Here is a 12,478-nt window from a genome sequence, read left to right as displayed (position 1 = left end):
TCCATCGAAGACATTGGAGTAAAGGCTGCTGAAAATTCAGTTTGGTCATCACAGAAATAAATAACATTTTAAAATATATGAAAATAGAAAACTTTTTTTTTGTAAGACTTCACAATAATACTGTTTTTGCTGTATTTTCGATCAAATAAATGCATCCTTGATGAGCAAACGAAACTAATTTCAAAAGCATTTAAAAAAAAAAAATCATACCAACTCCAAACATTTGATTATTTTTGAATCTGCCTTTTTACTTAATGCAGAACTGTTTTTGTACTGATGCCAGATATTTGTGATAAATAATCGTATCTTTTTATAAAAAAAATAAAAAAAAATCAAACGGGTTAACTTTCATTCCCAAGTAGCAACATTTTTGGAGGTTTAAATTCCACAAAATTAATGATTATATAGTGTTACCTTAACATGTAATTACTAGGGCTCTCAAGCGATTTAAATTGTAATCGAATTATTACATAATGTACTGATACATAAATCACAAATGAAATGCACATCAATTTGGGCTGAGAAATTACCCCCAAAAGATAATGTAACTTGTGTTAAATGACATTACAAAATTACAAAAATGCAGAAATATTTGATACATTCATTTGATTCAGATATATTTATTACACAAACTTTTAGGCTACAGTGTGGTTATAACATTGTTTTCAAAAGCTGCATCTGAAGTGGCATTCATGTATATTTACACAGACTGTTCAGAGGTAGCATGAATGCATTTACACTGCAATTAGAGTAAATAATACAGAAAGATGAATGGATTAATGCTTGTGTTAGTCGGCCACTGCATAATGGGCCTTAATTCAGTTATTTGATCAATGTAGGTATAATTAATTATGCTTCAAATGTACATTCTGGCACAGGTCTGGGTACTAAATTCGTTGAAATGTGTTAAAACCCTGCTATTTTCAAGCACTATGCAAACTGAATTCAAATGTTACTCATAGTAAAATGTCTGTGTGTGTGTGTGCTTATGTAAGCATGTGTAAAAAAAATGGTTGCGATGTGTGTCTTCTCTGCTCTCAGCGGCAGCAGCTCGGTACGTCAGCAGAGATGGAGATCGCTAAGATGCTGGAGCAAAATACAAGCATTGTGAAGTTTGGGTACCACTTCACCCAACAGGGTCCCAGATCCCGCGCCGCTGCCGCTATCACAAAAAACAACGACCTGGGTGAGAACACGACCTAATGCACATATGCTCTGATTGACAGAAACAGGCTTGCACAGATTCATTATTGGTCATTTGCCATTTTGTAAAGCAGTGCTGCTTCCTTAGAACTCCACCCACAGAATCTGCTGTTTCCATGGTAAAGTAGCCCTAGGATGGAAAACAGTGGCCACATACACACTGTCAATTTTCAGGAGTAACAACCTCATTTAAATATGGGAATGAATTCCCTATATTATCTTTTTGCCAATTTAAAGACGATATAATTTTGTATTTTTTTTATTCATATTTAAGAAATTTTAAATCATTTTACAACAGACAAAAAATTAAAGTATAAAACAAAAAAAAACAAATATATATTAAAGTATTTTTCACAAATAAATAAATATTTAATAAAAAATATAATTCAAAAGGAAGTGAACACTTTTACCAACAGGGCACTCAGTATTCTGGGAAGTTTGTGTGCATTGGGAATCATATTTTTCAAATAAAGCAAGGGTAACACTCATTTTACATACAGCACACAGTAAAAAAATGACATGAATATGACAGTGGGCAAATGCAGAAAGCGCAGCATAATTTGAAATCACAAGTTTAAATTTAAAGCATTCAATTCACACGGACCGACCGTCACACAGAGATCACACGATCATGCTGGATAAAAATGCACTTCACAAGATCTCACAGCTGGATTCGACTAAGTTTGCAAGGTTTTGAAATTAAATGTTCATTAGCCATTCAAATAATTTGTTTAACTTATATAAATGCGTATTTGCTTAATGCTGACGGCAAACGAGAAAGTTTTATAAAGAAAGTAATCTTTCTATTATAATATTTTTGTATACATGAATTCCTTTGTTTAACTGTTCTGTCTGATTATTAGACAGACTTCTATCTCAGTTAGACAGAACTGTTAACGACAACAGCGATCTCAGCGCAAATGTCAAATATTGGCCGATATATTGGCCTTGGCAATATGCCCAAAACTAAACTTCAAAAACCTAAAATATAAAAATACATAAATGGCCTTCACAACAAATTGTTAACCACTAGTACACTCATAAAGGGTTGTCATGTCTAATTGTTATGTTTCTTACTACTTGTTTTATCATCTCTCATCAAGAAACAAACCACATAATTTTTTTTAATGTAGACAGGTGCAGGTTACTTATAAGATTAAGCATTTGGATTACAGTTTATTATGGGCTTGTTCTTTTTTGCAGTTTTTTCTAGTGGGACCTGGCAACCTGGATAATGAGTCACCCTGTGATTTTTCTTTTCTCATTTCCTATGATTTTCTTGTACCACGTGTGCAAAAGAAAAACACAGCTGCGATACGCACTGAAATATTTTATTAACAACTAATTGTTCAGTTTGTTTCTGTGCACACTAAGTAGAATTTTCACAAATGCGATTGTCATACCTGAATTTTTCAGGCATTAATACATTATAGAATGCGGTTGTGACTCCTGTAAATTACGGAACTGTGTGTGTACAGAACAGGATTAAGCACTACAAGGTGAAATGACAGCTGAACTTAGCTACAGTGTGTACGTGTGAGACTCTAGTTGATTACTGATGCACATCTGTAATTTACATATCAAGTCATATTCAGTACTCAGTAACTAAGCACAAACATTATTTCACAGATACGTCACATGTTGTTTGTCAGTCATAACAGAGCTTATAAAGGTATAGTAGCAAAAAACAATTTTATTATTAGGTTCAGATGAAAGATAAAAATAATGACTTTGGTCCACTTGACTCAAATTATAAGTGGACTTCAGAAAAAGAAGAAAACTGCTACAGAACTATTGAATAAGGTCTTTTATACTTATATTCATGGGACTTTCTTTTCCTTTCTGTGTTTCTCCAATGAAGTCTGGATCTGTCTCCAGTTCGCCAGTCTTATGTTACAGCGCACACACAGTGTGCTTTACACGTGTGTGAGATGATGTCATGCGTCAAGCTCTATTCCAGTGTCTTTAGGTATTATGTGTGAGAGCATGGGTTTGACATTTAACCCTTGGCATGACTGCTAACAGCACATTTTGAAAGATGATGTGTGAGTTTTGTTAAAGACTGTTTGTTTGACTCACCTGTACATTGGACAGGTTATACAGGGTGTGATAAGTTATCAGATCCTCACTGTTGTGAATTCAAAGCCTTATATAGAAGTGAACTAGACAACACTGATTAACCAAACACAGTCCACTGCTGGATATCAAACACAGGAACAAAAACACTAACATGCTTCAGCACAAAGCAGTAGTCTTATGTAGGCTGTCTTTTGAGTTTAGGCATAAAGTCTGGTCCACTTTGCTGCTTATTCTGTCAAAGAATCAGGACATTGATAGCATACCTTCTACAACGGGTGAAGACCCTTTTGTGCAGGGTAACCCGTTTGTTCGTGACACAGAGCAAGTTTTGGCTGAATTTAGTAATTGTGTGTAGCTTTGTATCAGGATGAATGATTGACTAACACACTAATTTATTAAGCGTCTTAAATGAGCAGATCTCATTAAAGTAGCTCACAGCATGAATGCTGTGAATGTATCCAATTACTAACACGTCTGTGTTTTCTCTTTCAGTGCGGAGGAGGCGAGTAGAGAAGGATGTGTAGAGCATATTCTCTCTCTCTCTCTCTCTCTCTCTCTCTCTCACTCTCTCTCAAGCTCATCGGACTCTTGTGCCAAACCCTCTGAGGGAGCCGCTTCACCTGAAGAAGGGACACAACTGGATACTTTGCCTCCCTAATGTTAATACTCAATGATCTTTTTATGTATTATTATTATTGGTTATTGTTGTTTTTATAGCTGCAATTCTTTTGCGTCCGTTTTTTTTTTTTGTTAATTTTTTGCATGTGTAAAACCTTTTCTGCTCTTTTCTTTGAACAAGTTATTTGAAACTAAACTAAACTGGTTGTAACGGTTACACACATGCACTCAAGCACTATAGTGATCTCTTCATGGATGGGCTGGATCAGAACCTGTCAACCACATTCACTCTGAACAAATCTAGACTCAACTGGACTGGATCTGCTGTGTTCCCCGCTTAATGTGAGCTAAATCTAGATTTGTTGAGTCTGGGTTTGGAGCACAGGTTTGAACAGAGGCAGGTTAGCTAATAAGTTGCGCTGATCGTAACAGACACTCCTTAATAAAAGTCATCTATACTCTTAACTGTTAGCTTGAGTTTTATCGGCATGGGTTTAGTTCACTGTAAAAAGTTCACTAGCTTTAGTTCACTGCGGCTGTAGTTCTATCGCAATGGGTTGTGTGTGGATGTCTTTGGGCAGCTGGGTCATCTCAAAAACTCTCAAGCTTCCACACTGCATCTCATCACATGTTCTCTCATCAGTTTTGCTGCTGATTGAGACAATTCGTATTGTAAAATTCACCTCTATTCCCGAAACACACCAGCTGACACTGTGTGTCTTAGGAATTACAGTGCTAATTTAAGATCAGTGCCCCATTTTCATCAAATGTCATTGGAAATGGAAAGACTTGTACTAAATCAGCACTAATTACAACCTTGGGTGTGTAAATGAAGGTCAAAGGTTGACCAGTTTCACTTAGGACTTAAATACTGTAGAGGTTTATTTCCACCGAGCAATGCACTAAGGGATATTCTCTTCTTTTTTTCAACACAGGAAGTTAGCATTTATGTAATGTAGTTGTCAATTATAGATTTAGATGAGAGTTTCTTTCCTGTGGATAAATCTGATATGACATTTCTAATACCATGCCAAAGACTAACACCTAAATACTCTTATTTTCAGGACTCTAGCTGAGGTCAGACAGGAAATAGGGGTTAGGATTTCATTTTTTGAGTTTATTAAAGGAATAATTTACCCTAAAAACAAATTGCAAAATTTCTTGCCCTGAAGTTTTCCAAACGTGTATTCTGGTATTTATTGATTGATTTATTTGTTTAGCTGTAACCACAGCTGTCAAACACCTTGTGTGTTATGAAGATATGATAATTTTGTATGTGGGTTAGAACAAAATTTTAAGTCGTTCACTGAAGCTGTAAAAAAAGAAAAAAAAAAAAAAAAAAAAAACATTTCACCATCAACCAATCACCAAATGGGTTGGGCAAGATTAGGGATGCATGATATTGGATTTTTGCCGATATCCGATATGCCGATATTTTCCAACTCATTTTGACCGATACCGATATATTTCCTTTTGTTTCCCCAAGTCTCTCCTGTGCAGAAATTATAAGCAAAATATTTTTAATTTTGGTTACTTTTTAACAAGAACTTATTAGTTAGAATTAAATAAACAACAATGCAGGTTTTTTGACGGTACATTGAAGCTTTGAAAATAACTATAGCCTAAATAAAGTATATATCAATCGCTGCATTTTTCCCCCCAGAAAGATGCAGTGTTAATCCCAACAGTTTATTTTAAGATTTAACATTTGTAGATGGTCTAAAGCAAAAGTCATAAAAATTCAGAAAATCTTTTAGAGCTTATGATTTTTATTTATTTTTTTATTTTTTATAAAACATATTACACAATGAATAAGTCAGTATATATATAAAATTAATTTACAGGGCTTTTTTTTTTTTTTTTTCATGTAAGCTATAGCTTCTGACAAAACATACTCATTATTTTATGACATCAAGTAATGCTTTATTTAATTGGAAACACAGTCTAAATGTTATTTGGGTAGGCTATTTTACCTTTAATTTAATTAGAAGTAGGCCACCAGCACCCTCTACAGATTAAAACTCCTTACCGAACGGGCACTAATACCTGGGAGAGACCCAAGCTGCTGCCACTGCACGTGCTATTACTGTTTACTCTATCACACACATGCTTTCACAGATAAAATGCAGCGATCCAAAACAGTCAATCTAATCATCATTCAGACAAAACTTTGCTTAAAGAATGAGCCACACTGCTGACATGATTTAATCACTAGCACACCCTGAGACGAGACATATCGGCATAATTTTTCATATTGGGCCCGATGTCGATATTTACATTTAAAGCCATTGTCGCTGATTCCGTTATCAGTCTAGACAAGATGAAATGCACAAGATGCAGTCACTACAGATCTTATATGGAAAATAGCTGCATGAAGTTTCTTCAAAAATTATCTTTTTCTTTTTTTTTCCCATTTAAAAAAATAACCAGATATGGGTTTGGAACAGCATGAGGGTTAGTAAATGACAAAACGTTCAAGTTGTGGTGGATTATTCCTTTAGTTTATGTAGGATCTCTGCATCTAGAAGAACATTTTTGAAGCACATGGTCTGTGCTAAAGAGGAAACTAGTTGAATGAGAGCGAGAGGGATGAGAAAAATTTAGTCCTAAATAGCAACCAATTATTTGCAAATAGCCAGAGCCTCGAACATACATGCACGTTTGCGATCGCATGCATGTTTGGATTGTAAAGCAAAGCTTTCTCTTTTTGCTATCTAACATGCTTTCATAACACCAGTGTAAAATACTGAATTAACCTTTATACTGCTTGCCATTTTCTGTGAGCTTGTATGTCCTACGAGGTTCATTGATTGTGTTATGTAATGTAGAGCACATATGCTTTGGCCAATTTTGAGGAAGGTGGTGAAGCTACCAAATGGACCTTCTGCACAAAAGTATGGCATCTCGGACTAAGCAGTCTGAGCATGCCTGGTTATGGATTATACAGCTGGATTACACAGGGGAACATGTTGTATACCTGCTTTAAATGCAAACGCTTGGACCAATTTTGAAGTGTAACTTTTCTCGCCTTGACATTGCGTTTCATTGTTTTGTTCTGTTTTGTAAGAGCCTTGTGTATCAAGTGAATTTGAGTTTCTTTGTCTTTGTTTTTTCTTTGTGAACAAATGCTGAATTGTGTGTATGAATTTTTTTTTTTCAGGTTATAGTTCATGTTTCATTCCATCTTTGTTTGATTATGGGTTAAAGGTTCATGCTTTGCTAAAAGCTTGTGCTTGTAAGAAAGAGCTCTGCAGTCTTACCATGAGTTCATTTGAAATATCCATCTCAAATCCTCTTCAGAAGATTCCACACATATATAGTTATAAATATCATGTATCGTAAATGCCTCCTATATTGTCACAGTTTTGTATGTTGATACTACATGTCTGGATTCGAGAAGAGGAAAGCTTATGTACTGTTAATAATGTCCTCAATAACACGTATGTTTTTACAGATTGGTCTGTTCATTTTCTTTCTCTAACCCTGCTGTGAGATCTTTATATTTTTGCAACTCATATATAAAATATAAATATATAATGATTTACTAGTGAACATAGATGCTAGTCAGTACTGTAATATTTACTAAAATAAATAAATAATACAAATATATTAGTACGTCTTCATACAAGTTGTAAAATGAAGATCAGTTTGTCTTAAGGTCAATCAGGTACAACCATTCAGGCACTTCTAGACTTGGAAACAAGCTTTAAAAGTTTTTTTTTTCAAACAGAAAAGCAGAAAAAATAGGCAGGTGAGGTTTTATTTTAATCAGATCCAGTTTCTGGGGTTATTTTGGAAATGACTGGTGCATGATGTCATTGAGACTACATCATTCCAGCTGTCTTAAACTCCAGCAGAGCTTATCTCACCCTTAACCAACACCAGTCCAACAGATCTCACTGCTGCTACATGGGAAATGAGTCACAAAGTTCCTTGTGTATGTGTGTGTGTGTGTGTGTGTGTGTCAGAAATGGATGGAAAACGTTTCACTCAGAGGCTGACGTCAGTGAGGTTATATATTTTCACCAGATGTATTCATCAACTTCTAATTAGACTTGTCCCAAATGACGAGAGGGGTTTCCTGTGGACTCATTTTAATTGTATATGTTTGGAATCAAGGAGAAACCACAGTCTTCAGCAGGCAGCACCAGTGAGTATCAACTGCGTTTGGAATCAAATTTCAGAACATCTAAAACATTACTGGATCCTGAAAGTAAATCTAGCACATGGATCTGTGGCATCCAGTGACAGGAAAATACAAAATTCTGCTTATTATTATTATTATGTGCAGATTAGAGAAAACAGAATCTGATCTGAGGTAAAGGTCACCCAGTTGAACAGAGATGAAGTGTGTGTGTGTGTGTGTGAGTGCATTTTGAACTCTTGATGTTTTACATTCTTACCCTTCATTTCTATGTGCAGTTTATATCTGCATCACTGTTGTCATCTGGATTTAAAATAGCAAATACTTTAGATTTAAGGATTAAATCATTATTGCAGTGATTGATATGATTCTGGCATGTTGTAAATTTGGCAACAGTCCTTTTAACCCTAAGTGATGCAGTGCAAAACTTTTTATTTCTCAGACAACCATGTCAGATAACATAACCATGTACATATTCAAGGATGGAAATACTAAAGTGAAAATACTTTATTGTGGCATTTTTTAAACAATGTTATGCAAAGTCACAGCATTTATTTCTATCAAGAGTTGCATTAATTTTTTTGCCAAGATCTTGTATTGACAAAGGAAGAGCCTAAACTGCTATGTAAAGTTGACTCCAGCCCATCCCTAAGTCTTTCAATGGGGTTAAGGTCAGGACTCTGTGGTGGCCAATTCATACATGTAAATGATTCCTCATGTTCACTGAACCACTATTTCACAGTTTGGGCCCAACGAATCTTAGCATTGTCATCCTGGAAACTGTACATGTTTAAGAAATGTAAATATATGCACTGCTATTGAAACTGGACTAGAGAATTGGACCACAATTGTGGTATTAATTGTGGTTTAATATTCTAATATAACCATTATTATTAAAATATAAGTCAAAAATCTTTTGAATAATTAAAATAGTTAAAAGGGTTTGGTTGAAATTGAAAATCAAGGAATGCTCATTCATAAATGTTCTTGTGCTTCTTTCTTTATCTGTTTGAAACAGTGCTGGGTATAAAAAAAAAAAACATTCTTTGATTTCATTTGATTTCAGTTTTTCAGGAATTCTCCAGTCTGCAGGTCTCTAGGTTTTTATATACATGCTCTCTCTCTCTCTCTCTCTCTCTCTCTCTCTCTCTCTCTCTCTCTCTCTCTCTCTCTCTCTCACTTTCTGCATTTGTAGATTTTCAAAAACTTAAAAAATTCTGTATGATTTATAAGCCTGTTTCCTCATGGGGTCCAAAAATGTCCCCACAAGTTAAACAATTACTGGTATTACTATATTTGTGGAGATATTTTCTTTCCCCTATAACTTAGGGAATACCAGAACCCCCTAAAAAATTACAAATACATATTTTTCAGTTGAAACCACTAACACACATACATTTAGTTGTGTGTGTATGTGTGTGATCTCATATCTGTAGTATGTGTAAACACTGAGTCCTTTGTATTAAATGTCCTTGTAAGGCAGATGACAAACACTAGGTGTGACAGAAGTTAAACAATGACCTGTAAACTGTGTTTGTGGTTAGCAGCATCTGAATCCCTGCATGTGAAGAGTCAGGAAGGAAGTTTTCAGAAAGACAGACTGATAGATAGATAGATAGATAGATAGATAGATAGATAGATAGATAGATAGATAGATAGATAGATAGATAGATAGATAGATAGATAGATAGATAGATATTATTCCTTTATAATTTCATTTGAACCCAGGAAAAATGAAAATCACACAAACAGTTATGCGCAAACAACTTGCAAGGTTTTTTGTCTTTTTTTGTTTACAAAAGGAAATAACAGTTTTTGTGATGACATACTGTTTGAAGTAGTTGTCAAAACCCACACTCTGAAGCGTGACAAAAGGTCATTATCTGTTCATGTTCGCCATCTACACCCAGAAAGACGAATTACATGTGATAACGACAGCGACCAGTAGAGGTCAGTGTAGACCTGATAGTATTATGGGGTTGTTTTGTAAATGACAAAAAAAAGGTGCTTTATGTAACAAAGCTGAGCCATGAACCAAACCAAACCAGCTCCAAGATAAATCACATTAGTGCATACTTACATTCTGAGTTAGTGGACTAGCAATGAACTACAATGAATCACAGCATATGACATAGCCTAACTAAAAACTACAGTTTAATACTTTGGATGAACAGGTGCTTTATGTTATATCTGGTACTATATTATGTGTTTTAGTATTACTGAACATTGTATTGACTGATACAGGGTCTCTTGATCACTGATTTTAACAAAGAATAGTAAATAAAGAGCTTTATCACCCTGACACGTTCCTGTTTGATCAGGAGCCTTGATGTTTGAAGTGGAAGATGACTGTATAAAAATTGACATGAGGGACAAGAAAAATAGGAGAGATGATCAGTGGAATAAAGAAGAGGATGATGAAAGTAGACAAAAATGACGTGAATCATCCCTTATTTCAGTATTTCCATTATGATTAAAGGCCATGGGCTACATCTGTCTATTTTGAGATGACCTGTACATGAATCCCTGCGTACACAGCACACTCCTTTTTCCTTTGTTTAATAGCACACAGATGATGTTTTCACACTTCATTAACTATATGCTAAATGAAATAGTGCTTGTGTAAGTGGCATCTGCGTGAGCTATAACACATGAGAAAAGACAGATGCCATGAATAATCCTCCAGGGCCCTTGAACACCTGCCGTAAGAACATCCAGAACCTAAAACAGACCACTGCGACCCCTCCATCAACGACTGCTTGTGTTCACTCAAACCTTGACATTTGTATTCATCACCTGTTTCTCACACAATTTGTCCTCGTCCAGTGAACCTGAATTAAAATTGTCAAATAATGCAGCTTGTTGAGAAGAGGTGTGCTATTATTTTGGTTGGACTTTGGTTTTTGCCTTGTGAATGATAAAAAGGAGGGTGAGCGAAGGGGGCAAAGATATTTTTTTTTTATAATGAGAGTACAGTGTGCTAATAAGGTTTGATAATAACAAAAACATCAAATAAATCACTGCTGATTTTTTTTTTAGAGACCGATGCAGTAGAAACCTTTTTGTTGTTGTTGAATGCAACAACATGGATTTAAGTCAAATTAATTTTGTGCGTCCCACATTATTTTCTGTCTATAAAATAATATATATTTAGAAATTGTATATAAAAATTTAATTTACAACAAATGTCATGTTTGTAATTTTATTCATCAAAGGTTTGTGATATTTAAATAAGCTGTCAACAGCATACTGTAACAAAACTGTATTATATATTATTAAATAATATACATAAAATTATTTTATGTACAAGAGGCAAGATTGTAATAAGTATTCATTACTGCCAAACATGTATATAAAGATACAGATAATGATATAAAGAACAGTAACATTCCATCAAGAGAAAATAGATTGAGGCTGGTGAAATACGCTGCTATCCAGTTAGTGTCGGTTTAACCTAGTAAACACCCTAACAACTATCCAGAGCACTCTCATAGCAACACACTAGCCTCTGCACACTAGCACCCAGAACATAGCATCTGCAAAGTTGATTAATAAATCAAATATACTTAGGTATTTGGAACATCTAGGGTACCTAATATACCTAAATAAATAAATGAACCTATTAATAAACACTGTGCTATATAATCTGGAATTGTGAAATCTTAAATAATGTTAATTTGCCACTCTAAAGATCCATGCAATGCATTCTTTATGTCCCTAAGAAGTCCTCCACCATGATTAAGAGACGTGTTCCTGCTCCAGTAGAACATCTGTCCATTTCTTCTCACCTGCAAGTGGGTACAGTGAATATCATATGATGCCCTGGGTTTCTCTGTTAAAATATGCATGACCCTGTGACCCCTCTGCCACACTTCAGCTCTATTCTATTAGAGCATGTAAGTGCATGTGTGTATGAAGTGGAATGCACCAATGACATTATGGAAACATTAGGCTTTAAATAAACAAATCATGGTGCAGATTAATTCAGTCATCCAGTAATGAGATTTACAGAAGGCCTGTGAGGCAGAACGGCAGGTCTATTGTCTGCTGAGGGTGTTGGGTAACATACAGCATCTGCTGGTCTTAATGACTGCAACCTGGATTGACATTAAAGTCATATAGAGTACATGACGTCATTTATTAAGTCGGGGAAAATTATTGAATACAAAGGCAATGTGAAAAACATGCAGATATTAATAATTAAGTGAATGAATACATATATTCCTTCCTTAACACTTTTACATTACATGCATGTTCACTTGTACTTGTATGTGGTACCTGTGCCTTCCTGTAGGGGACAGAGCAGTTTTTAGACGTGAACAGTACACTATATGGCCAAATATATGTGAACACCCCCTTCCATTTAACAGGTTTAGATATTCCAGTAATTCCAGTGGAAACATAATGTGGCATACAATGACATATACAACTTTC

The 12,478-nt window shown here is 35.0% G+C and overlaps 1 protein-coding gene across 1 annotated transcript in view; it reads left to right on the top strand.

Moving 5' to 3' along the window:
• LOC109110295 (tropomodulin-2-like) overlaps window positions 1-5,260 on the top strand; it is a 28,232-nt gene extending 22,972 nt beyond the window's left edge. Inside the window, exons 9-10 of the mRNA XM_019123352.2 lie at window positions 1,042-1,186; window positions 3,775-5,260. Coding sequence (XP_018978897.1) covers window positions 1,042-1,186; window positions 3,775-3,806 — 177 coding nt within the window. The 3' untranslated portion in view covers window positions 3,807-5,260. The remainder of the gene's footprint in view (window positions 1-1,041; window positions 1,187-3,774) is intronic.
• The last annotated feature ends 7,218 nt before the right edge of the window (window positions 5,261-12,478 follow it).

Source organism: Cyprinus carpio, chromosome A18 (genome assembly GCF_018340385.1).
Source record: "Cyprinus carpio isolate SPL01 chromosome A18, ASM1834038v1, whole genome shotgun sequence".
Taxonomy (NCBI): domain Eukaryota; kingdom Metazoa; phylum Chordata; class Actinopteri; order Cypriniformes; family Cyprinidae; genus Cyprinus; species Cyprinus carpio.
The sequence above is the reverse complement of the archived record's forward strand: the minus strand, read 5'-3'. Positions and strand labels throughout refer to the sequence as shown.